Below are 27,445 nucleotides of genomic sequence, written 5' to 3'. Positions count from 1 at the left end.
AATACGTGCTACCCAGTCATTTGATGTGCAGGAGGTTCTTGATGCTGAACAGTCCGTAGTTATACTCAATTCTGTGCAAAATAGTGCACTTCAAAGCAAAAACCATATATGATCTTTGGGTTTTTATCACTTCCAGTAACTAGTTTTATTTAAGAGAATTTCACAAAATTGTCTTTTTCCTCACCCAGCAGACTGCCTGTGGACTCCTTAGCCTCTTTCTGTGCTAGGTTTGCAGGTGGAGAAGAATGTTCAGCTCATGAGAAAATAAGCATCAGACGTGGAAAAGACACAAGTGCTGTGCTTTTACCATGGAACTCCTGCGCCAGGGCTTTGGGCCAAATGCTGCTCCTATTTCCATCAATGTAAATCCAGAGTAACTCTTTTAAAGTCACTGGAGATATTCTGGTTTACAACTTTTGCAAGTGACTAGTGATTTAGAGTGCTTTGATTTTGGGGTATGCAACTGAAAACACTTAAAGGAACCAGATTTTCGGAGGATCGGTGCTTAGCATTTTCTGAAAACGAGGCCTCGTCAAAATATGTCAAGCTGAGTACCTAAGATTACTAGTCACTTTTGAAAATGTAGCCCTCCAGCTATAAATGAGGGATGTCTTCAGCTTGAAGACAGGACCAAAGGACACAATGCAAAACAATTCACAGTACAATGCATCTTTATTTCACTTTCTTTCATGCAAAATGTATCTCAACATGTTTTCAGGAGCAGAGGGGGAGAGGAATTCAGTTTAAGGAACAAAAAGGAGACCATTTCACACACTGCAGCAGCTGGCTTTACTGAAGAATTTGTTATTTCAAATCTAGGACATAGTGCAAATGCCATGATAAATTTACTTTACTGTGGTGCAGCAGTAAAGGTCGATTTCTTTTTCCTTTATTTTAGTGACAACCACTGTATGCAAAAGAGAAGACAAATGTTGTCAGATGAGATCTGAGACGAGATGGGGAAGCAAAGTGGCTGAGAGATGCAGGAAAGATACATTTCTTCTCTATCTGTTTGACAAGCATTGTTTTCCCACAACAGCAAGTGCTCATGGCTGAGAGCCCCCCCCCCCCCCTTAACTTTCATCAAAGAGCAGCAGAAACTGAGCACATCCACAGGAAACCAGCCCAATCTTGGCTAAACACTCCTTCCAAACAGGTTAATGACATGAGCTCCTACGTGCGTGCGTTCAGTAGTCACCGGATCCTGATAGTTTTATTGCCTTCGGGGCCTCTCGCTTGGTATGTCTGTGTCCTCGTAACCTACAGCCACATGACGAAAATTAAACAAGGGGTTTTGTGTTTTTCCCCCCTCCTTCATTGCTCTGGAGCTATTAGGTCAGCTGCTTCTGTGTCAAGAGGTTCCCCCCTCCCCTCCTCTTTACATTTATATCTTTATTGAACGTCAAGGAAAAAGGAGAGTTACTGCTGACAAACAAAAGGAGAGAGAGGGAAAAACACCAGCCCATCATCGTCCGTTTCCCCTCTGCTCACTCCCACGCCTGGTTTTCAAGCAGGCTGGGGGCAGAGCGGAAAAAATAAAAGTACGATTGCAACTTTAAAGAGAAAAATTAATAAAGCGGGGGGGGGGACCTGCATGGGGGCGAGAGGGGCAGGGGGTCCGAACTACCAATGACAGGATGCTTCTCCAACCCTCCTGCTCAGATAATAGCTAACCTGGGGTTAAAGATTAATAGGCAAGCCAAGCAGGGTATAAAGGGCCGGGCTTGGGCTCGCCCGGCAGTCACCTGCCTCTGCAGCCCGCGCCACTGGGTGTAGCGGGCCTGGCTCCTCAGCACCATGACCTGCAGAAGGGCTCTGATCTGCGGCTGCTGGCTGCTGCTGCTCGGCCCACGCCTCGCCTCCGGGGCCGCCCTCCAGCCGCTGCACTGTGCCCCGTGCACGGCGGAGAAGCTGGCGCTGTGCCCGCCGGTGGCTGCCGGCTGCCCGGAGAGGGCCCACCAGCCGGGCTGTGGCTGCTGCCAGACCTGTGCCCTCCAGCTGGGGGAGGCCTGCGGGGTGTACACAGCGCGCTGTGGCCAGGGGCTCAGCTGCCAGGTGCGGCCAGGGGAGCTCAGACCCCTGTATGCCCTGACCCATGGGCAAGGGGCATGCCTGCCAACAGCAGATGCAGAAGGGATGCGGATGGCAGAGGCTGCAGGTATATCTGTTGGATCATATTAGAGAAGTTCTGTATTAAAATCACAAATGAGTTTGATTCCCCAGAGTTTAAATTCCAGGGTATTACTAATTAAGAGGTCTCTTGGTTTTTGGTACTGTTTCTCTCCCTCTGTGTGTGAAACTTGCAAGCTGCTAATTGCGTTAGTACATTCTAAGACAGAGTCTGTTCTCAAAGCAATTCACACAGAGAGAGACTCAAAGCAATACTCTGTAACAACAGAAACAGCACCCAGAGACTCCCCGCCCTTTTGTTGTATTAACAATTGTGATTAAAATAGAGCTAGAGGATGTATGTGGATGGCTGCTTGGTGTGGATAATAACTGAATGATCAGGGAGGTGCCAGCCTAAGAATCCAGTGTCCAACGGCTGAAGAAGGCGTCAAGTGGAAATAACCAGAGGGGACCGCCCCCGCCCCCCCGCCAGAGGGCAGACTGGAATCCACCCAACAGCCTCAAGAATGGGAGAACCAAAGAACAAGATAACATCTGGCAGCACGGAGCCGTCAGGAATGTGCCATCTGTTGATTGATTCAGCAACAGCATGATGAAGCAATTCCCACAGGCTGGCATAGGAAGAAATTCCTATAAAAACAGACTCTAGAAAGTGAGAACTTTGGGGTCTGATTCTGCAAAGCAACTTCCAGGAGCATCAGATGAGCATCTGACAAGGCCCTGCTCCCTCCTCATGTCCAGGCCACCTGGCCAGTGGCTTGGCATGAGCAACTCTAAGGCTGGTAACTATGATAACAACCTTGCAGAACCTGTGTGTGTGTGTGTGTGTGTGTGTGAATGAATGTGTGAATAAATATGAGATTGAATGGAATGTTATAGCTATAACTAACGGCTTACTATGATTCTTTCTGTATTCACAATAAATGTGGTATTTTGCCTTTTTCCCTTTAATAAGATCCTGCTGGTTTTTATTTTATTGGTATAACATATCCATACTGTGTCTCCCTACATATACTGCAGGTGTTATGCCAGCCTTCTTATGGCAGGTGCTATACAGAACTCAAGCCTATCCGCTGTTGATAAAACTGTGGGAACAGGGTGCATGGAATAAGCAGTGATAGAAGGAGAGCAGGGTTGCTGCTGATGGAAACCATTGATTTGGTGTTTGTCATTACTACTTCAAACCAGGGGAGTGAGGCAGCGCCCCTAGTTCCAGCACCACTGAAGGAGGGGGCATTGACAATGATCCACTCTGGTTGAGCTGGTTGGAAAATTTAGAAAAGTAAAAAATGTAGATGCGAAACGGGGGTGGGGGAAGAATCGGCAATTTTTTCTAGCAAAATTTTCCCACTCTCCCTGAGACACATCAGACACGCTATCAAGGTGAGAAGGCAGGACAAGGGAGAAACCAAAACATAGGCTGTGCAAGAGTCAGAATCCGCTATACCTCCTTGGAAAGGGATTCAGAGGAATCTATTGATTTTTGCTTGTTTAGTGTTAAATGGTCATAGCTGACCAGGTCAGAAGCGCATGGAAAAACTTGATTTGAACCATAACAAATGGTTAGATGGTAGTGGATGTAAAATTTTTGCACTGAGGGCAAAACCACTTACAGTTGCTCAAGTGTTACAAGGAGAGATGCGTTTGGATAGTATTGCAGAATTTCAGCAATTTTTGTGATTGAAATCCTGGTGATTTTACACTCTTCCCCCTCCCTCCCCCCGTCCCCCAGTTTGCCCAAAATATTATCACAGGAAAAGTACTTAGTGCTATTTTTTTCAGTTGTTTTTTTTACTGTTTAAGACCCTGATCCAATAAGATACTTAATCATGTGCCTAACTTTAACCATATGAATAGTCTCAATTAGTGTTAACAGCCTCTGTTGATTTCAGTGGAACTGTTCACGTTCTTAAAGTTAGGTACAGGTACCTTGCTGAATCAGGGCCTGAGTGCTTCATTGTTTGGGCTAGTCCCTGTTTATTTGATCTACTGCACGTTGGCCAGATCTGTTGCCTATCTGTATGAATTATTTCGTTGACGTGTTAGCTAGGCCCTGGAACTCACTGAAACATATCATGAGTACATGTTTGGGGCCATCCCTTCCAAAATTGAAAACCGCACCTCCTCACACTACTGAAGGCTCCAAATTGGTTACAATTTCGATTTGAGTGTCCTGTAGTTTAGCCCACCACCTGCACTGCATACCACGGTTGGGTGAGATCATTCGTTTCTAGTAGTTTGCATCCTAAATGGTAACAAAATAATTGGCTCATGAAAGACTCTCTGCCATATTTGTGCTGACACAAATTTATGACAGGAGTTTATTTTGCTGTGATACACAAGTAAAGTTTAACTCCTGTGTGAGCTACTAGAATTAACGGGCTTTTCTTAGACTCATTTGATTGGTTTGGTCAAATAAATGCAGAAGATTACTGTATCCTAGATTATTACCTTAATGGTACTGTTGTTCCCATATAGACTCTCTGGAACCTGAGGATGCACCTCCAGAAATTACTGAAATAGCACAGGATCAGCGGTTCAACTATCAACTGTTTCCCATTGGCCAGGACAAGTCTCTGCCTTGGAACGCCATCAGTGCTTATGAAAACATGAAAGCAAAGAGGATCACCGAACTAAAGAAATGGAAAGAGCAGGTGGGTTCTCCTACAAGCTTTCAAGTAGCATTTTATTAATAAACTTTTGATTTGCAATTCAGAATGAAATGTTCATATGAGACTAGTGGCTCCATTGACTTCACATTATTTTGTGCAACCAGCCAACAGCCCTTTTCCTTTCGAATGTCTTGATCAGGTGCTTAAGTGATAGACACCTTTTGCATTTACTTCTAATTTGCCTATCACTTAAGCCCCTACACAGAGGTAAATTTTATGCCATGATAAATACCTGATTATGTCATAGCTCTCCAGTGCCCAGAAAGTCCAGACACTGATAATGAGATACTAGCTAAAACCACATATATTTGCCTATTTACGATCACAATAAAATAGTATTAAACAGGTGCACATAAAACATTTAGGAAGGCTGATAATAATGATTCATTTCTACATTTGACACTGCCAGACTACTAAAATTCAGCGTGGTGTGTATATCAGTAATTTAAAGCACCACTTGAGGGCACCAAAGAATAGAAGTTCGGAGGCGTCATCCAGAGTATTTGTATAATGTGGATGGAGCTAAACTAGATAGAGAGGTAGTATGGACCCAATCCTGCAACCCTTACAGTAGTAGTCCTTACTTGTACAGGCCCCAGTTCAAAGGAGCACAGAAGCACATGCTTAGTCTGCTGCTATTCAGGACAGCATTTAAGCACATGCTTAGCTTTAAGCATTCTGTTTAAGTCCCATTGACTTCAGAGCTTAAAGTTAAGCTTTATGTTTGTTTTCTTAAGTGCTTTCCTGAATTGGGGCCAGAAGTGCTTACATGAAGGTTCCATTGTGTGAAGTTTTTCAGGATCACACACTAAGGTTATTTTTGTTTTGCTAAAGTAAAAATATTAGTTTGATCATAGCACCCCTATTTACCATTATTCAACATAAAACATGTAGGCTATTGTTCAGTTCTTTGTTCATACAGTTATGCTTTTTATTTTTTAAACAACAGTGAGAATTACAGAGAGTATGTTACCCTCAATTTTACACTTTCTGGATTTTGTTGTTATTACGGATGTGACATGATCCTTTGCTATAAAATTACTGTCCAGTACATTTTAAGGATTGGTTGACAGCCAGGTCCAATTGTTTAACTGTATTATAATTATTTGCAAAAATAAATACCAGGAAAGAATTGTTAAGTTAGAATAATTGAAAATGTAACATTTTATTATGTTTTGTGCATGTATCAGGAATAATGATTCATTTGACTGAATTTGCAATCTACTCCTGCGATGTCAATACAGTACATACAGAGGGCAACAAACATTATGGTATACATTTTTGCAAAAAGTCTATTCTGTATACATTAAAAATAACACAGGAAACGTACATGCCTGAAAAATGTAAAGCCAGATCCTCAGATCCTTCTTTGAAATCAACAGGGCTATCCTGATTTATACCAGCTGATGATATGGCCAATAGTGTCTAACCATTAACATGATTATTTAGTAAGGGGAATGCATGGGAATTTAGGAACATAAATCCTCACGTTTTGGGGCAGAAAATAACCCTAATGACTAAAAGACAAAGGGCTAAATCCCCTTGAATATTCCATTTTGGTTCCTAGTGACACAAATGGAAACTGCAGGCAATATATCCAAAGGAAGAATTCAGGCCCAAATTGCAGCTTCATCTCTTAGTTGACTTTATGCTGATTTTTATAGATTTTTTTTTTAAGTCAGCATTTATATTACATATATAAATATTCTTTCAGGGACCTTGCCAGAAAGATCTCTACAGGGCACTGGATAAATTAGCTAAAGCTCAACAGAGAACTGGAGAAGACCTATACAAATTCTATTTACCAAACTGCAACAAGAATGGATTTTATCACAGCAAACAGGTACTTTTGTTTTTATTGCCCACTCACACTACTGTGACTAGTGGTCAGTTACAGCCACCTTTCCATTACAATCACCCATCCCCAAACTCAGAGTTTTCAGTGGCTATATGAATTGATCGTGAAAATAAGAATATTGTGTTTTCAGATTTGGAGCAAATTGGGTTTCTTTTCTTTTTTCTCTTTATATGTGATCTTAATGCTCAGATTGGCAGAAAAGGAGGCTGAAGTCCTCTTTTTATACATAAAACAGATGCATTACTGAGCCCTTCCAAAGTACTTTAACCTCCTGCCTATCCTTAAACAAGTTCCAACTCTGTGCTCCTAATCCGTTATGGCATTCGTAACCGATCTACATTCACAATATGCTTTGTAGTCAGCATGGTGATTGTGCAATAAGGGCTACGTAGAAGGAAGGAAATCTATGCACTGTGGGTAACATTAGGCCCCATGGACATCAGGTCAGGATTCTATCCTCCATATTTTGAGATGAGATTATCCTTCTAAGAACAGAACACAAAATACAGCTGTATACATTGTATATGGAAGATATTACTGTTCAGATTCATAAACAGTATAAAGAACAAGGAGTACTTGTGGCACCTTAGAGACTAACAAATTTTTGTTAGTCTCGAAGGTGCCACAAGTACTCCTCATTCTTTTTGCTGATACAGACTAACACGGCTACCACTCTGAAACCTATAAACAGAATAGTTAATCTGAAGAAGCTATTATGAGATGTATTACAAATGAATTTTAAGAACAATCTACAAACTTTGGCTATTATATCAGGTTCACAGAAGTCTTGTATGCATGACCATGTACATGGGTTAAGTTCCTCCCCTTTTTAGAAGAATCACAACACTATATTCAGATAATAAGAGTCCAGATTAAATCTAACGTGGAAGGAATTCAGACTTTAGGCTAAACTCCATCCATACCTGCTTAGTCCATATCTGCCTTTTCATGGCTAAGACTAGCATGAATCTCCAAATTCTGGATGATCTGTCATGATTTAATATAACCTTGAAAAACTGTCAAAAAAATTTACCAGTCCATTCGAGGTCCCTTAAATTTACACCACGCCCACAGTCTCCACTGTTTGCATTCCTGATTTCATCGTTCCCTCACACCCCCACAACCCAATCCCCCCCTCTTGCTCTATTCTAACACACAGTGACATGCGGTTGTCTCAGGCACACCATCTGAAATCAACGTCCAAACTCCCACTTACTTCAGTGGAGTGAGAATCAAGCCCCTGCATCAATGTTCTTACTCCCAGCTTCTACACTCTGCCTTCCCTCCCTCTCCCCCTCCCCCAGGAGAAATGTATGACTGTCCGTTGGGAAGTCAGCAAGCCGAATTTTGCAAACTGCTTTAAATACCAGTAGGCTGCAAGATTGCACCCAGCATAGTTCAATTGGGGTCACAGGCCCAGTTGCTATATGGTTTCTAAAACCTAAGCCATGAGTGAGGAGGGTGAGAGGTTCTGTAAGAATAGGGTGTGATAATACAAAAAGTCTGTGCAGTGCAGCTTCCTGTTTTCTAGTTCTTGCGATTTCCAAATACTTATGCATTTAGTTTCATTGTGTCATTTTTTCCCCGCCCCAATCATCCTAGTGTGAAACTTCGCTGACTGGAGAGCCTGCTGGATGTTGGTGTGTCTATCCAAGGAGTGGGAAAAGAATTCCTGGATCTCCTGAGTTGAAAGGCGACCCTGAGTGCCAACAGTATCTCAGCTCACAAGAATAAGACCAAACACATGACAGCATTTCCATTTGCTCATACGAAGACTGTTGCAGGGCCTGATCCTGACATCATTTATGCCCAATTCACCAAGGTACTTAAATATGTGTCAACTTTAAGCGTATGAGCAGACCCACTGTTGGTAGTGCTCACTCCCACAAGGCATACCATTGAATTCAGCGGGACTAGTCACACATGTCTAAGTGATTGCAGAATTGGACCCCATAACCTGAATATTATATATATATATATATATATATTATAATGAACTGCTTTTGTACTCTACAGATGCCATGGTATGTAAACCCACTGAATTATTTATTTCACAGTAAATTTATTTTTTGTGTCTGTGTTGTTAATTTATATTCTCAAACACTTCATAACTTTATATGTAAATACATAATATTATTGCTCTTAAAGATATGCATTTTTCTATTTCTAGAAGAGCACTGCTAGTTAAACTTCAGTTGGAATAATACTAAATATCAGAGGGAAATGGCATGTAAAACTTGCATTTTGTATTATGTATTTATAGATTGCAGCTGTAAAGCTGAATTTTTTAGAAAAAAGCTGTTAGAAAAGAACAGGGTTAGGAACTTATTAAAAACGCATTTCGTTTGTATAGCATGTTGCTTTTGCACCTCTGTTTCCATGTCAATCTGTTTTGTTTTTTGCCTTTTAAGGAATATTGACTCTGGAATATATAGTGAAACACTGACAGGAGAATATTAGTTTATATTTTCCAAACATATGCACTGGATATATTGTAAAAATAACAGAAAATATTGTACAACCTTTAACAGGTAAATTGTTCACATGCTGACATTGTCATGTTATTTAAGATGAGCTATTAAATAATTTCCTTTGGACACTGCTGGCTTGTTGCTTTCAGAGATATACTGTACTGTAACTCTAAGCTGTAGAGTCAGAATGGAATCCTTTCAGTGGAGCAGGAGTGAAACTGCAGTCTGCTCTCAGCAGACAAGCATGGTGGGCAGTATAGTTGGAGGCAGGTATCAGCTTGCAAAGAGGTCACAGGCCCCTTGTGCTGTTTGCTGGCATGTGATGAAAGCAGCAAGCCTCAAGAGGGAGTAGGATACAGGGGAAAAAAAATCACTCCTTAAGGATTCCACCCTCACCCCCGGGGAAGCAAAAAATGTTCTCAATAAGGAGGGTGGGTAATTGCTCTCTTTCCTCCCTATCCTTGTCATTGCCCAGACAATGAAAGAAGCTCAGAATATTTGACCCACCCCAGGGGACTTTTTCCAGAGTAGATGTATCCTGCAGTCCAATCTTGTCTTTTCCTAAAGTTCTGTCTCCTTAAGGGCAATCCATTTTTCTTGTTGGGTTTTTCTTTCTCTCTTTTTCAATATCTTCTTGTACCTTTGGCCTGAGCGAACTGAAAGCCCATAATGTAAGTTATTATAAAACTTCCTGGGTAGGACAGCTGGATACATTCCCTGACCAAAGCATGCAGCGAGGCAGCGTGAGTGTGTTTGAGACAATACAGGGACCTGCAGGAGTGACAGTGAAATGCTTCCTGCACCGAATGTCGTGCTCCCGTTCTGCAGCTCCATGGCTTGTGGGAGCAGCACTTCCCACCCCCTGAGTGAATGGTGCAGTGAGATCCGGTTTCAATCTACTTTATCCACTGCCAAAAGTGGAAGGGGAACCATGCAAATCTACTTTCCACTTAGAAACAGGCTAGAGAGGAGACGATAACCTTGTCTCAAGACCCAACAGTAGAGGAGCTCAGCATAAAATCCTCTGCAGTTCCTTGGAAAAGGCTTTAGGTTTGATGGGGGGTGGAGAAGCTGGCTTAACAGAAAATCTTATTTGTTTTGCCTAATAGACTTTGCATTTGCCAGGCGTTAGCTAGATTGATCGCTGCCCCAGGAGTAGAGTCAATGCAGAGATGGAGAATATGCTGCTTGCATCTCCCCTGTTTTGCTGCTGCTCCAGGCCAAGAAAGACTCTACGCCAGCCCTGGGGCTGCCCTAACTTGTGCCTTCTGCTGCCATAGCTTTGCTGGGTTTGCAGCGGCAGGGAATCACAGGCACCCAAGTCTGCTCCAGCCAGACCGCCTCTCAGCCATGCCCCACCCCGAAGTGGCTTGGCTTTAGTACAGCAGTGAATTTCCCCCCACTCTTGTTTTAACCCCCAAAGTCCAATGCAACCACAAGTCTCTTCCTAATACTGGGCTCTGCTAAGTGTTAGGCAATGTTGCCTGTGCATCACTTACCTGGAGGGGTATCGGCAGCTGTGTCTCATAGTAGACTTTGGAGGGGTAGCAAAGTAGAGGGACCGAAAGATCAACAGCATCAGCTCTGCTTCGCTTCCACAATAGAAGTGTCCGCTGCAAAGTTTGTTTGTGCAGGGAGCAGAGCTCTCTCTGGGGCTGGTCCAAGACGCCAGCAAGAACTAAGGACTATCTCAAATCTCACCACTTTCCTTTCCTAGAGCAAAATGCACTCCTTGGACCCTGTTTTCACTAATAAAAACTCCGAACACATCAAACAAACATCAAACCCACACACGACTTTCCCCCGGGGGAGTGGACTGGGGAAGGAACCACAGGTAACAGAGGCTAGTCACGTTGCTGAAGGCACACACACACACAGACCATGGTAATGGGCATGGTATAAGAACCTAAACAGAAGCTCATAGAAAAATAGATGAAGGCTGCTTCCTCCTGAAAGGTCAGCTGGAGAGGTGCCCACAGATGACGAAGCCTCTGCCCTTTAAGAGGACAGCCCCATTTCTGACCTGAATGATAAATTTGGAGTTCACTGCTGTCCCCAATCTCACAATCATCAATGATTCCCCCCCCCCCCTCGCCCCCGCAAAATTAATGAGTTGTGGCTGGGAGTAGAGGTGTACCATGGCCCAGCAGCACTGTGGCGGGGGGTGGATTTTTTTTGTAAGGAATTTTATAAATTTTTAATTAAAAATGTTGGGGTGGAAAAAGGACATTAGAAAGGAAGTTTCTTTCCCTCACCAGGCCTTTGACTCTTTGCTGGCTTGTAAAAAATTGGCCACAACAGTGCCAGTAAATTCCATAACCACAATTAGAACACCCTATTCCATGCACATTAAGAGGACTATACCAAGAGCTTGCGCTTCTGAAAACACATGCTGCTAACTTCCGTAAGTGCATGAGAATGAGCCAACAAACCTTGCAAAGGAGGCAGCAGCCCTGCTTAACCACACCCTAGTTTACAAGTTCTTCAAAGGCCCAGAACCATTTATAAACTGAAAAGTTGCCCTCTGAGCTCTTTCATATTTCAATTAGAGCTTCAGGAACTGTGTGAAGGGTTGCTTGCTCAGTCAAAATCCACCTAGAGTAGGCTGGGGGCAGGTCTACACTACAAACTTGCATTGGAGTAGCTGCACTGGAGCATCTAATGAAGATGCTCTAAGCAGAGAGGAGACAGCTTGCCCATTGGCTTAATAACGCCACCTCCATGAGAGGTGGTAGCCATGGGTGTGGGTATCAAAAGCCGGGGGAGGCTGAGCCACCACAAACAGTCGTGCCTGGCCCCACTCACACTCCTCCCTCAGGCCTCCTCCTGCTTCCCAGCGCTCTGTGGCTCTTCCTCTGTGGCTGGACTAGTGTGTGTGGGGGGGAGGGGGGAAGAGGGGGACCAGCCTACGGCCAGGGACTCTGGACAGCTGGAGCCAACGCTTGCACCACCCACCCACCTGGCGCTCTGGGACTAGAGGCTGCACCTTCCACCCGTCCGCCACTCCGGGGCTGGTGGCCATGCCGCCCGCCTGGTGCGCTGCGAGAAGCTCTCTCACCAACATAGCACTGTCTACCCAGGAGGCTAAGGTAGATATAACTACATTGCTCAGGGGCATGCATTTTTACATCCCTGAGGGACGTAGTTATACCAAAGTGCATAGTGTAGACCTGACCTTACTGAAACGAGGTGGGTCAGGTAGCTTTTATTGCATCAGGGTCTGTAGGCGAGAGAGAGAGCGAGCGAGAGAGAGAGGGAGAGATTCTGAGCTTACACAGCTCTTCTTTCAGTCTGGGAAAAGTACTCACTGTCACAGCTAACTATAAGGTGAAATAGATTGTTTAGCCTAAGTAGTAAATACATAGTTCAAGGGACCATTCAAGGTGACGTGGCCATAGGCGCTGACTTCTATTTTTCCCTGGAGGTGCTCCAGCCGTGCTCCTCCCCAAGGCCCTGCCCCACCCACTCTGCCTCTTCCCCCAAGGCCCTGTCCATGCTAAGCCTCTTCCCACCCTTGCTTTGTCCCACCACCCTTGCTCCACCTCTTCCCACCACCCCCACTCCACCCCCTCCCGCAAAGCCCCCACCAGCAGCTCACTACTTTCTGTCCTCCCACAAGTGCCTCCCGCAGCCGCCAAACAGCTGATGGGGGGGGCTCCAAATAGCTGTGGCTGCTGGAGGCTGAGCACCCATTATTTTTTTTCTGTGGGTGCTCCAGCCCCGGAGCACCCATGGAGTCGGCACCTATGGAAGTAGGCCCATTAACATCCCTCAAGTCATAGCGAGGGAAGGAAGGGCAAGGGAAAAAAAACGGCAGTATGAGGGTGGCGGGGTGTAAGTGGGTTACATATTGCTGTAATAAGCCAGAAATCCAGTGTCTCTATTCAGCCCATGATTTTTAGTATCTAACAAAGTGATGAATTCAAGCTCCGAGGCTCATCTTTTGAAGGTGTGCAGGTTTCCTTTGAGAATGAGGACTGAGAGGTCAGATATAGAGTGATCACTTTGTAAAAAGTGTCCATCCACAGGTGATATGGTGTTTTTGTCTTTTATCACTTTCCTGGGTGAGTTCATTCAAGAGCATCGTGATTGTCCAGTTTCAACCACATCGTTGTTGTTAGGGGCCATTAGCACACTGGAGGAGATACACCACATGTTTTGATAGGTATGTGAGGACCCATGGATCTTGAAAGGTGTATCATGGGGGGGTGCTGATAAATGTAGCAGAGGAGATATGTCTTCAGATTTTGCATCTGTTGCTCTGCAGGGTCCGTTGCTGCTTTGAGTTGGTGTTTAGTGGTCTATGGGGACGTTGTTTCTTATGATGAGCTTGACAAGGCAGGAGGTGTGTCTGTGAAGGCCTGACGAACGAGTTCAGGAAAGGTTTCTCTCAGGATGTGGTTCCCATCGAGTATGGGTTGTAATTGTTTAATAATACCCTGTATAGGTTCCAGTGTGGAGTGGTAGGTGACAACGGGGGAGAGGGTTTGATTTCCGTATTGAAGCAGGTTTTCTTGGGGTAGTTGGGTGGCCTGTTGCATGAGGCAATGTACTTCTGTGGTGGACTGTCCTTGTTTGGTGAAGGCGGTTTGGAGCGTGTTAAGAGATATAGCCCGGACTTTCTCCTCGGAGTGTAGTCCGTGGTACATGAGTGACTGGCTGGAGATATTAGCTTGCTTGGTATGGATTTAAGGCTTATTACAACAATCTATAACCCACTAACAATCCCTGCCCCCTCCAAGCTGCCTTTATTCCCCCTTCAGTCCTTCCTCCCCCACCATGACTGGAGGGGTGGGAAGGAGCCTGGGACACTGGAACCTTTGTACAAACTGGGGGGGCGGGGTGCCAAGGCCAAAGCTGCTGGGTTGCCTGGGTGCTGACGGGTGGGCCGAGTCTGATGGGAACCTTTTGGAGAAGGAGGCATCTACACAGGAAGGTTGGTCTCCACCTAAACTAAACAGAGCCAGACATGTAACATTAAAAAGGTCATAGAGGAGTTTTTAAACGAAGGGCTGGGGGAAAGCCGACAGATGCAGATGAACACCTGGTTCAGAGGGGAGGATCTATTAATGGGGATTCTCTATATCCTAGTAAGGAGGAAAGGCTGGCAGATGATAAATTACGGCAGTATGTGATAAGAAACATCACATGAAAAGGATTTCCATTCAGTTGCATCACATGAAGGAAGACTGCTAAAAAGTGACTAACTTTGTAAGTACTTATATACAAATGCTAGAAGTCTAAATACTAAGATGGGTGAGCTTGAATGCCTGGTATTAAATGGGGATATTGATATAATAGGTATCAGGAATCTTGGTGGAATTATGATAATCAGTGGGACACAGGAATACCAGGGTACAAGATCTATAAGAATGACAGACTAGGTTGTGCTGGTCGGGGAGTGGTACTACATGTGAAAGAAAGCGTAGAGTCAAATGTAGTAAAAAAACTTAAGTGAACAAAATTGTGCCATAGAATCTCTATGGTTAGAAATTCCATGCTTGAATAATAAGAATATAGCAATAGGGATTTACTGACGATCACCTGACCAGGATGTTGATGGTGACTGTGAAACGCTCAGGGAGATTAGAGAGGCTATAAAAATAACAAAACCTCAATAATAATGGGGGATTTCAACTATCCCCATGTTGACTGGGTACATTTCACCTCAGGATAAAAGAGATAAAATTTCTTGTCACCATTAATAACTGTTTCTTGGAGCAGCTAGTCCTGGAACCCACAAGAGGAGAGGCAATTCTTGATTTAGTCCAAAGTGGAGCACAGGATCTGGTCCAAGAGGTGAATTTAGCTAAACTGCTTGGTAATAAACACCATAATATAAGTACATTTAACATCCCTGTCGGAGGATAACAACAAAGCAGCCCATCATGGTAGCATTTAATTTCAGAAAGGGGAACAACACAAAAATGAGGACGTTAGTTAAACAGAAATAAAAAGTGAAATTCCTGCAAGCTGCCTGGAAACTTTAAAAAAACACACCATAATAGAGGCTCAAATTAAATGCATACCCCCAAATTAAAAATTATAATAAGAGGACAAAAAAACTGCCACCCTGGCTAAACAATCAAGTAAAAGAAGTGGTTAGAGGCAAAAAGGCATTGGAAAATAGAAAGGAGTATAAACTCTGGCAAGTCAAGTGTAAAAGAATTAGGCAGGCCAAAAAAGAATTTGACGAGTAATCAGCAAAAGACACAAAAATTAACAGCAAAAACATTTTAAGTATATCAGAATCAGGAATCCTGTTATACAATCAGTGGGGCCATTGGACAATTGAGATGCTAAAGAAGCACTCAAGGAAAATAAGGCCATCACAGAGAAAATAAATGAATTATTTGCATCAGCCTCAAGAGCTCTGAAAGAGCTCAAATATGAAATTGCAGAACTACTAACTGTGGTAAGTAAGCTATCATTTAAATCAACTTTTGTACCAGATGATTGGAGGATAATTAATGTGATACCAATTTTTAAAAAGGCTCCAGAGGTGATCCTGGCAATTGTAGGCCAGTAAATCTAACTTCAGTACCAAGCAAATTTGTTGACAATATAGAAAAGAACAGAATTATCAGACACAAAGATGAACACAATTCGTTGGGGAAGAGTCAAGATGGGTTTTGTAATGGGAAATCATACCTCACTGATCTATTAGAATTCTTGGGGTGGGGGGTCAACAAACATGTGGACAAGGGTGATCCAATGGATATATGTGATAGAGTGGGACTGTTCTTAATGTTTCCTCTGAATACTGTAGGGGTGCCTCAGTTTCCCCTATGCATTTCTTAAGTCTCTAGGTGGTGGGATAAGGGGGTGTAATTGTTGCAGAGCAAAGGGCCAGTGTACATAAATGGCTGACACTCTGTCTCCTGGCAATTGATGGCCTGGGTCCTTCCCCCCTGCAAGCTGCTAGCTAAAGGTGTTGGAGAACCAAGGAATCAGGTGATCTCCTGGCCGGGGAAAGGGTCAAAACCCAGAGGAGGAGAGGGTGGAGAGTGAGTCAGTTTGGGCTGGCTGGGGACGTGGAGTGAAGTGCAGATGTGGTTGTCTGGCTCACTGCCCCCCAAAATGGACTTGGCTGAGGGGTCCTGTTCTCTGTATCTACAAGCCCTGTTTTAAACCATGTTCCTGTCATCTAATAAACCTCTGTTTTACTGGCTAGCTGAGAGTCACGTCTGACTGCAAAGTTGGGGTGCAAGACCCTCTGGCTTCCCCAGGACCCCACCTGGGCGGACTCGCTGTGGAAAGCGCACAGAGGGGCAGAGGATGCTGAATGCTCCAAGGTCAGACCCAGGAGGGTGGAAGCCATGTGAGCGTCTTGCCCTGAAGACAGTCTGCTCACAGAGAGGCGACTTCCCCAGAGTCCTGACTGGCTTCATAGGGAGCAGTTCCAGAGCATCGCGTGGGGACTCCATGACAATATAGTGGACTTAGACTTTCAAAAAGCATTTGACAAGGCCCCTCACCAAAGGCTCTTAAGCAAAGTAAGCCTTCATGGGATAAAAGGGAATGTCCTTTCATGAATCAGCAACTGGTTAAAAGAAGAAAACAAAGAGTAGAAATATATGGCCAGTTTTCATAATGGAGAGAAGTAAATAGTGCTGTCCCCCAGGGATCTTTACTGGGTCCTGTGCTGTTCAACATATTAATAAATTATCTGGAATAAAGGGTAAACAATGAGGTGGCAAAATTTGCAGACGATACAGAATTACTCAAGATAGTTAAGTCTAAAGCAGACTGCGAAGAGTTACAAAGAGATCTCACTAAACTGGGTGACGAAATTCAATGTTGATAAATGCAATGTAATGCCCAGTGGTAAACAGAATCTCAACAATACATACAAAACGATGGGGGTCTAAATTAGCTGTTACCCAGAAAAAGATCTTGGAGTGCTTGTGGATAGTTCTCCGAAAACATCTGCTCAATGTGCAGCGCCAGTCAAAAAAAGATAACAGAATGTTAGGAACCATTAGGAAAGTGATAGATAACAAGACAGAAAATAGTATAATGCCTCTATATAAATCTAGGGTACGCCCACATCTTAAATACTTTGTGCAGATCTGGTCGCCCCATCTCAAAAAAGATATATTGGAATTGGAAAAGTTAAAGAAAAGGGCAACAGAAATGAGGAGGGGTATGGAACGGCTGCCATATGAGGAAAGATTAAAAAGATTGGGACTTTTCAGCTTGGAAAAGAGACAACTAAGGGGGATAAGCTAGAAGTCTATAAAATCTTGACTGGTGTGGAGAAAGTGAATAAGGAAATGGTATTTATTCCTTAATATAACAGAAGAACTGGGGGGGGGGGGAGGGTCACCCAATAAAATTAATAGGCAGCAGGTCTAAAACAAACGTAAGGAAGTATTTCTTCACCCAGCGCACAGTCAACCTGTGGAACTCATTGCCGGGGATGTTGTGGAGGCCAAAACTATAACAGGGTTCAAAAAAGAATGAGATAAGTTCCTGGAGGACAGGTCCACCAGTGGCTATTAGCGAGGCTGAGCACGGATGCAACACCATGTGCTGAGTGTTCCTCTCTGTTTGCCAGAAGCTGGGAATGGGTGACTCGGGCTGGATCACGTGATGATTGCCTGTTCTGTTCAGTCCCTCCAAAGCACCTGGCATTGGGCAGTGTTGGAAGAGAGGATACTGGGCTAGATGGCCCATTGGTCTGACCCAGTAGGCTGTTCTTATGATGGGGGAGGGGCGTCTCATATGAGTCGCAGATTGAAACGTTGCTTAAAGGGCAGCGAGAGCTGAGATGGGCCCCCAGGGGCAGGGGCAGTTTGACTACTATATTTGGGTGGGGCAGCGTGCATGTGCAGACACATGTGTGTGCTGAAGCCAGTTCCCCTGGCTCACTCACCCTCTCTCCCCATCTGGAGTGGTACCTGGGCTGCGGGTGCTTCTACCCCCAAGTTAGTTCAGTAGTAAACAGGTTTAAGGAAAGACTGATCATGTTCTTATCATGGGAAAAGTACTCCAAAAACTCAATGTAAACCATCGCTGGCAAGTTCTGTGGTGCTCCATGGAGGCCTTTGAATGCAAATAAGTTAATCAGCCAATTTGCACATTGCAATAGTTTGGTTATAACCATCACCTTCAGCTTCTGATCAACACACCCTGATGCAGCCACTGTGCTGGAGAGTGGCTGGGAGGTGTTAGGGTACATGAATGGGTGCTTTGGCTGCTGTGTGTATGTGTGTGTGGGAATTAGCTGGTTTGGGGTCTCTGGGTGAGCATGGGACCCATGGTGGGTGCATTGCCTTGTATTCCTGAAACCTCCGTTGGCTGTTCCTTCTCTACTTAGATCTACCAGTGGGAGAAGAGAGGTAGAGGGGACTGCAGCTCATTTGGCACCACAGCAGCCATTAGTTGCAAGCCGTTCCTATAGCCTAGCTGGGTGCCGGGCATTTCAGCTGGGCTATGGAAATGCATGACAGGGCTGCTTGCATTTGGCAACCCTGCTTAAGGATGCCATGTTAGCCAGCGTAAATGGAGAGCCAGAAAAGTAATACAAGGGGCAGGCCTTTTGCAAGGATGAGCTGGGATCTGGAGCATTATCCTTAGCCTTGGTGGTTGTGTTCTGCAGGATTTCAGACCACACCTCATGGCCCTCTCACCTGTTAGGAGAAGAATAGGGCAAAACCACAGCTTGAGTAGGATTTTTTTAACTTCCTGTGGAATTATCACCAGGACAGCCGCAGTTACGCAGCACAAAAAGCAGGCAGTGAGTTTAAAAAAGTTCTTCTCCTAATGAACAACACATTTATGTTGCTTACCAGTGCACCTAGGACTGTTTTCTTTTAGTAGAAAGATACACCATATTCACTCAGCTGATCTAATGCAGTAGAGCAATGGTCACCCGGACACCACATGTTGATAGATTAAATGGGTTCAAGATGAAAGAAGATATTTATCCCCCAATGGATACGCAAAAACATTTTCCTCCTAATAGTAAGTACTACCTAGAATGAACTTCCCACACTTGCAAACATAGTCTTATTACACGCAGTGATGACTAAAAGCAAAAAACCAACCCCCTCTACCTCCTCCCCCAAAAAACCCAACCACACTGGAACAGTCACATCCTCAGTCTTCAGAATTATTTATCAATAAATAAATAAACAAAGGGGAGCAAGGATCATTTTATAAGAAGCAAACATGTCCTGATAGATATTAATAATTCAGACACCAACCATTTTAAAACGAGCAACTTGTCCATTACAAAATATCATTTTAAATACGAAGCTCTGGCATCCAGCAAAGTTGCTCAGCACTTTTCATACTTTAACTACAATTTGTATGGCTAACACGTAAACTCTCTGGAGCCATCCATGGACACCCAGTTTTAAAGAGTGGCTCGAGATATCAAAAAACGATTTCCCAAAAGATCTGTAAAACCATTACTTAATTTTAGGGCTCAGTTCAATAAAGAATTATGCTGTTTCTATGGAATTTAGTCATAAAAAAAGTTCAGACTGTACTAAAAACTAATTAATTCTGTGGTTTTGGTATTCATTGAAGCCTCCTTTCCCCTTTCACAAATAGCTCACATTATGCCCTGAAGGATGTGCATGCCAAAATGGTGGACAAGGATATTCTGAGCTCAAAAGATTATAGCAAAGTATGTTGATTTAAAAAGGAAACTTTCTCAAATGGCTTGAGAGATAATAGAGCTGCCTGCAGGCAGATTTAACTTGCATTCTGGTCATTTATGGGGACTTACTATGCAGCTATTTATTCCTCTGGTTAAAATAAACACTTACCGCCTCAATACGTTCTACGTATGGTACTTATGTAATATCTAGAGATGAATTATCTTTCAGAAAAGCCATCATTCACAATATGGACATTAAGATTAACTTTTGTACTTCTCTGCACGACCTCATGTGAAAAAAAAGTCAGAAATAATCATGTTTTTCTTGAGAATTTTACGTTTTCATCTGCAGTGTCCGTAATTCTCAGAATAGCTTTAAAAATATTAGCTAATACACGTTTGCTTAATAAAATATTGAGCTGAAGAGACGGAAGGCATGAAAAACAGCAGTAATCTATCTAATGCATTGATTCTATTTCCGCCCTCAATAACAGCAAGGGCCACGCATTTTTACTGAATAAAGTCCTCCACTAATGACAGCTATTAACAGGACTAGTTTTTAACCTATGGGTGGGGTGAAAGGAGATCTTTCCCTAAGCTGATATTGATTGACCTATATATATTTGCATGTTCGCCTGATTCTGCCCACACTCTACTGCTCAAACATAACCCACAAATATTTTGTGTTTAAATCGGGCATTCATTATACAGTCCATGCAACATTCCGTGGGAAAATCATTACATGCCCATGTAACGTGTTTGTTGAATTGAACCCTTGTCTTAACAGAAATAGTAACATGAAAAAAGCACAGTTCATCTTCATTTTAATGAGTGTTTTTGTGATAGCAATAAGGTTACTTTGTGTTTCACACCAAGAATGTTGTCTGCTGGGATACTTGTATACACAAACTGCAGTGTCTGGTATTAGAGTAAGTATACCATGGTCATGTGAAATATATAGCAGGCAACTACTCATCAAGGAAATGGTATATATATATATATATATATATGCACACACAAGAGAAACATTTTATTTACTATTTTTAGATACATTAACCTTTTTTTTTAATAAAGTTGAAAAGTTGACTGGCTAGTGCATAGCCATAAAATCCTTTTTACTGCTAAGGTTATGTGTTTTGTATGTCACAAAAAGACGAGAGTAATTAACATTGCACAGGCATGCAAGTTAATCAATGAATCATATTTTTAAAATAATTTATGTCTCCCAGGTTGCTGTAATGAATGAAGGAGCATGTTTGAGCTATCAAACATTTTGCATTTTTGTAAACTATCGATGGCTAACGCTAAGTTTTTGTCATGGATATTTTTAATAAAAGTTACGGACAGGTCACGGGCAATAATGAAAAATTCACGAAAGCCCTTGACCTGTCTTTGACTTTCACTAAAAACACCCATGACAAAATGGGTAGCCTGGGCAGCTAAGGGGCAGCTCCAGGGTACCCCTCCGCTGGCAGCTCCAAGCTGCGGGGGTCCCCTCTGCCTCCTGCAGCAGCAGTGAGCTCTGGGGATCCTCCCTGCCACCCACCATGGCTAGGAGCTGCCGGGGTCCCCCCTGCCACTCACAGCAGCCCGGAGCTCCGGGGGTCTCTCTTGCTGTCCGTGGCAGCAAGGAGCAGCAGGGGTTCCCCACTGCTGCCTGCAGTGGATGAGAACAGTGGGGATCCCCCTGCCGCCTGGTCTCCCCTGCTACCTGGGACACCGGTGAGTGGGTGGGGTCCCCCCTGCTGCCCAGGATGGCAGTGAGCTGCAGGGATTCCCCTGACGTCGGGTACCCCCTGATGCCCCCCACCCTGCCCGTGGTGGCTGGGAGCGGCAGCGGGGAGCTGTGGGGCTCTCCCCTAACGCTCGGGTGGCCGGGAGCTGCAGGGATTCCCCATAGCTCCGTGCCTCCGTAGGAGGCAGGGGACCCTGCAGCTCCCAGCTGCTGCTGGCTGAAGTCACCAAATCGCAGCCTTATCAATGGCTCATTAAAGGGCTTTGTGTCATTAAAGAACCTTAATCAACCATCCCATTTTGCCTACATTTAGATATTTTTCATTGCTGTCAAGGGACAAAACAAACTTTCGAGGACTTAAAAAGCTAACCAGAAATGTTACTACAGGCAGTTAAGTTTTTTAAAACTTTCCTTGCATGCAGGAAGAATGTTGCTTGGAAGGCAGCCATCCTCCTTTTCTGTGAAGATACTAGCTTACATTCCCAGCAGCTAAGGAATGTGTGAAAAAACAGTTACTCACCTTCTCGTAACTCTTGTTCTTTGAGATGTGCTGTTCACGCCCATTCCAATCAGGTGTGTGCACATGCACATGCACAGTAGCCGGAAGATTTTTTGCTAGCAGCAGTTGTTGGGTTGGCCGGGGCACCCTCTGGTGTCGCTCCTTCGTGGCTCTCAACACAGAGCTGTGTCGAACCGCCACCCCCTCAGTTCCTTCTTGCCAGCTACCCCGACAGACGGGTAGGAGGGTGAGTATTGGAATGGACATAAACAACACACCTCAAAGAACAACTTACGAGAAGGTGAATAACTGTTTTTTCTTCTTCGAGTGCTTGTTCATGCTGATTCCACAAGCCCAAGGTGACTCACAAGCCCAAGTTTAGGTGGTGGGGTCAGAGTCTTCCACTGATTGGAGCACTGCTCGTCTGAAGGTTGCATCGTCTCTGGCCTGCTGGGTAATCGTGTAGTGCATGGTAAAAGTGTGGATGGAGGACCACGTCGCCACCCTGCAGATTTCCTGAGTGAGAACCTGAGCCAGGAACGCTGTTGATGAAGCCTGCGCCCTGGTGGAGTGCACAGTGATCAGAGGTGTGGGAACCCCTGCCAGATTGTAGGACTCATGAATACAGGATGCTATCCATGACGAGATGCGTTGCGATGATACGGGCAGACCTTTCATTCTGTCCACCACTGCCATGAATAACTGGGCCGATTTTCTGAATGGTTTTGTTCGCTCGATATAAAAGGCAAGCGCCTGTGGACTTCCTGTGAGTGGAGTCTCTGTTCCCTGCTGCTGGAATGAGGCTTAGGGTAGAACACCTGGAGAAAAATGTCCTGGTTGATGTGAAACTGTGACACAACCTTTGGGAGGAAAGCAGGTTGAGGTCTGAGCTGAACCGTGTCCTTATAGAACCTGGTGTAAGGGGACTCTGATGTTAGGGCCTTGAGCTCAGACACCCTCCTGGCCCAGGTCATCGCTACCAGGAATGCCACCTTGTAAGAGAGGTAGAGCAGGGAGCACATCACCAACGGTTCAAATGGTGGTCCCGTGAGCCTAGAGAGGAACAGGTTGAGGTCCCAGGTGGGGACAGGCTAACGGATGTGAGGGTACAGTCTGTCGAGTCCTTTTACAAATCAGCTGACCATAGGTTAGCAAACACCAAGCGGCCTCCCGCTCCCGGATGGAAGGCTGATATGGCAGCTAAGTGCACCCTTAATGAAGGCAACGAAAGCCCCTGCTGCTTCAGATGGAGGAGGTAGTCCAGAATGAGCGGCACTGAGGCTCATGTCAGGAACGAATGGCGCTGCGCCAACCAGACTGAAAGTCTCTTCCATTTGGCCAGGTAGGTGGCTCTCGTAGAGGGTTTCCTGCTGCCAAGGGGGACTTGTCTAACATGGTCTGAACAGGAAAGCTCCATCGGGTTCAACCACTGAGCTTCCATGCCGTGAGGTGAAGCGAGTCATGGTTCGGATGTTGAAGACGACTGTGATCTTGGGTCAGAAGGTCCGGGAAGAGTGGAAGAGTGACCGGGGCTTTCACAGACACGTCTAGGAGAGATGTGTACAAGTGCTGATGAGAGCAGGCTGGTGCTATCAACATGACCTGAGCTCATTCCCTCTGGATCTTGAGGAGTACCTTGTGAACTAGCGGTATGGGTGTAAAGATGAAAAGGAGATGGCCTCCCCATAGAAGGAGGAACGCGTCCACTCTGGAGCCCAGGCTGTGATTCTGGAAGAAGCAGAACTGCTGGCACTTCCTGCTGTGTTGCATGGTGAATAGGTTTATCTAGGGAAAGCTCCACCTCTGAAAGACTGAGAACGCAACGTCCGCGTGAAGGGACCACTCATGGGCATGAAACGACCTGCTGAGATGGTCCGCCTGCTCGTTCTGTACCCCGGGGAGGTACAACACTTGCAGGTGTATTGAATACTCCACAAAGACGTCCCACAGCATGAGGGCTTTTTGGCACAGGGGAGAGGAGCATGCACCCCCGTTTGTTGATATAGAACATTGCTGTTGTATTGTCCGTCATAACTGATACGCATTGTCCCGTTTAAGTGTGCACAGAAGGTCTGGCATGCTGGGCGCACCGCTCTCAGCTCTCTGACGTTGATGTGGAGATCCAGGTCTGCTTGAGTCCTTGAGTCCTGCGCTCTCCCAGATGAACTCCCCAGCCCAAGTCTGATGAGTCCATCACTAGCGAGAGAGACAGCTGTGGACTGGTGAAGGGGACCTCTGAGCACACCTCCTGAGGGTCGAGCCACCAGATGAGGGAGTCGATGACCGGGCGAGGCAGGGTTGATCCTGTCCAAGCTGTCCCCGGCTGGGCAATACACTGACACAAGGCACAACTGAAGAGGTCAAAGCCTGAGTCTGGCATTCGGCACCACATAGGTACAGGCAGCCGTGTGTCTGAGAAGCTGCAGGCAGTTTCTTGCTGTGGTGATGGGAAACTGTCTGATGCCTCAAATGATATCTGTCAGGGCCTGAAACCTTGCTTCCAGCAGGTATGCCCTGGCTTGGGTCGAGTCCAGTACTGCCCCTATAAACTCTATCCTCTGGACGGAGGACAGAGTTGATTTTGCTTTGTTTAGAAGGAGACCCAGGTTGTCAAAGGTGGCTCTGATGAATCCGACCTGTGCTTCCACTTGGGTCCTGGAGCGGCCCTCGATCAGCTAGTCGTCAATGTATGGAAACACCTGTACTGGTGCCTGTGCAGGAACACAGAGACAACTGCCATGCACTTGGTGAAGACTCAAGGTGCTGCTGACAGGCTGAATGGAAGGACTGTGAATTGGTAGTAGGTATTGTTCACCACAAACCTCAAGTACTTTCTGTGGGACTAAGTGATTGCGATATGAAAATATGCATACTTCAAGTCGAGGGCGGCATACTTGTCTGCTGGATCCAGTGAGTGGATGATGGAGGCCAAAGAGACCATGTGGAACTTGAGTTTCTTCACGAATTTGTTGAGTTCTCGCAGACCCAAGATGGGCCTGGGGCCGCCTTTGATTTTCGGTATTAGGAAATACCGGTAATAGAAGCCCTTGCCCTTCTGCTCCTGAGGAACCTCTTCCACTGCCCCTAGCGATAGGAGTGACTGCACCTCCTGTATAAGGAGTTGCTTGTAAGAGGGGACCCTGAAGAGGGACGGGGAAGGGGCTGGAAGGGCTGGAAGGCACAGAATTGGATGGAGTATCCCCTATCGTGTGGTGCACCCAGCGGTCCAAAGTAATACGGGACCATGCACGGTAGAAAGGGGATAGTCGGACGAAAATGTAAGGCAGGGTGGATCCAGATCTACCTCTGGTGCGCTGTCCTCGACCGCACCTTCAAAAGGTCGGTTTGGCCCCTGAAGAGGGTTGGATTGTCCTGAGCCCTGGCCAGAGCGTTGACGTAGACTTCTCCTGCCGCTCTGATTTCTCCTTCTGGAGCCCTCTTGGCAGTTCTGATGACCGAACCGCTGAGGAGGCTGCAGACAGAAGTGTCTCTTCTGCGTTGAAGGCGTATAGAGACCCAGGGACCTAAGGGTGGCTCAGGAGTCTTTAAGGCTGTTTAGTCTTTTGTCAGTTTTCTCTGACAAGAGAGTATCACCTTCAAAAGGCAGGTTCTGAATAGTTTGCTGTACCTCGTAGGGGATGCCAGAAATCTGGAGCCATGAGCCCCTTCTCATAGCCACTCCTGTGGCCATAACCCTGATGGCCGCATCTGCCCTGTCAAGTGCTGCCTGCAGGGACACCTTTGAGATCAGTCTCTCTTCCTCAAGAGAGGAAACTCGGCATGGGAGTTCGAGGGGAGCAACTCCATGAATTTAGCCATCGCTGAGCAAGTATAGTAGGAGTACCTGCTGACGATGGCCTGATGGTTGGGTATGCGGAGCTGTAAGTCTCCAGTGGAGCAGACTTTTCTCCAAAAAAGGTGAAGCCTTTTTGCCTCCTGATTCTTTTGGGAGGGTCCCTGGAAACCCTGATGCTTGTGTTGGTTGGCAGCATCGACCACGGGAGAGTCAGGTGTGGGATGCATGTATAAATGCTCATAACCCTTGGATGGCACAAAGTAGCGTCTTTCGTTGAGCTTAGCCATAGCAGATAACAAAGCTGGGGTCTGCCACAGAGTTTTCGTAGTGTCAGAGATGGTCTTTTTGAGGGACAGGACAATACATGCAGGTCCAGAGGGGGCGAGGATGTCCACCATTGGATCTGCATCCTCCACTACCTCCTCTCCCTGAATGCCCAGGCCCTGGGCAACCCTCCACAACAATTGCTGCAGAACCCTGTTGTCCTCCAGGGCTGGGGCTGTCGCCGTGCCCGCCAATGCTTCATCTGGTCAGGAAGAGACCCCCGTGAGGGATGGCTGCTCCCTTCCTTTCTCTCCCGCGGCACCTGGGTTTCTTGGGCCGGTGCTGACCCAGATGGTGTTGCACCCCTCAGTGTAGGGGCTGCATATACCGAAACAGGCACCGCCGGTGCCAAAAGTGCCATCAGTCATCCTCGATATCGGAATCACCGTCGATGCCAGAATCGCTATTGGTTCCGGAGCCGGAGTTGACGTTGCCGCCGGTGCTGGAGTCCCCGCCGGTGCCCGTGCTGCCGGGACCCCCAGGTCCACTGCTGGCTGCACCAGAGGCATCGAGATGGTAGTGCAGGGTGGTAATGGGCCTATCCCCAACCCTGCTGGTGCTGGCAATGCTGGCAGGGGTACAAAAGAGGCCGAGGCTACTGACGTCACCCTGGAATGAGACCCTTGACTACGACCTTGTCTTTGATGAAAAGCCCAGGGAGTCCAAAAGGGCCACTGCACCGGGGGCTGCCATTGGGCAGGCCAAGGTGCTAGGTAAGGGTGTTGGTCCCGAGTTCATGTGGACCATCTGCTCCTGCTCCTCCGGGACAGATAGGAGCCCGACTCTGACTCCGAGGTGTCTGAAAACAATGACCACGGGGAGAGCAGTACTTCTAAACACCGAATTTTTGTGCCAAGGGCTCAGAGGGATCAGCATGGCTGCTGGGTGTGCTCCGGTGCCGGGGAGTGGCGCGCTGGGGTTGGAGATCAGCAGGCCATCATAGCGGGCTTTCCCCTTGAAGGACCCTAGGGAATGACCGTTGCTGTCGACCTGTCCCGTCTGGGAGGAGAGAATGGTGACATGAGGTGAAGCCTTTCTTAAGCCACTTCAAACGCCTCCAGTATCAAAGGGAGGTGCAGCTCACGGCTCGGCCGCAGAGAGTGAGGAGGGCCTGGACTCAACCGCCCTTCTACACGGGCAGGAGTCAATACAACCATCCCCGGTGGAGCAGCTTTAGTGTGGCCTGACTCGGGTATAACAGCGGGAGGCTCCTTAGCCTTAGCAGGGGGAAGATGACCCCTCTCTGGCCTCTTTTTTTGCAGCACTGGCAATTGCGAATGGTGCCTGCGTACCGCATGTGAGCCGCGAGTGGAGCTGGGACGGTGCCATGAATCCTTGTCCTTACCCA

General features: G+C 46.0%; 1 protein-coding gene across 1 annotated transcript; it reads left to right on the top strand.

Moving 5' to 3' along the window:
• Nucleotides 1-1,757: 1,757 nt before the first annotated feature.
• Nucleotides 1,758-9,257, top strand: IGFBP1 (insulin like growth factor binding protein 1). Its single transcript, XM_007061364.4, has 4 exons — nucleotides 1,758-2,158; nucleotides 4,609-4,784; nucleotides 6,517-6,645; nucleotides 8,263-9,257. Exons 1-4 carry the CDS (start codon nucleotides 1,798-1,800, stop codon nucleotides 8,392-8,394), a joined length of 798 nt encoding a protein of 265 aa, XP_007061426.3. The 5' UTR covers nucleotides 1,758-1,797; the 3' UTR covers nucleotides 8,395-9,257.
• Nucleotides 9,258-27,445: the final 18,188 nt, after the last annotated feature.

The sequence above is a fragment of the Chelonia mydas genome, chromosome 2, assembly GCF_015237465.2.
Source record: "Chelonia mydas isolate rCheMyd1 chromosome 2, rCheMyd1.pri.v2, whole genome shotgun sequence".
Taxonomy (NCBI): Eukaryota; Metazoa; Chordata; order Testudines; family Cheloniidae; genus Chelonia; species Chelonia mydas.
The sequence above is the reverse complement of the archived record's forward strand: the minus strand, read 5'-3'. Positions and strand labels throughout refer to the sequence as shown.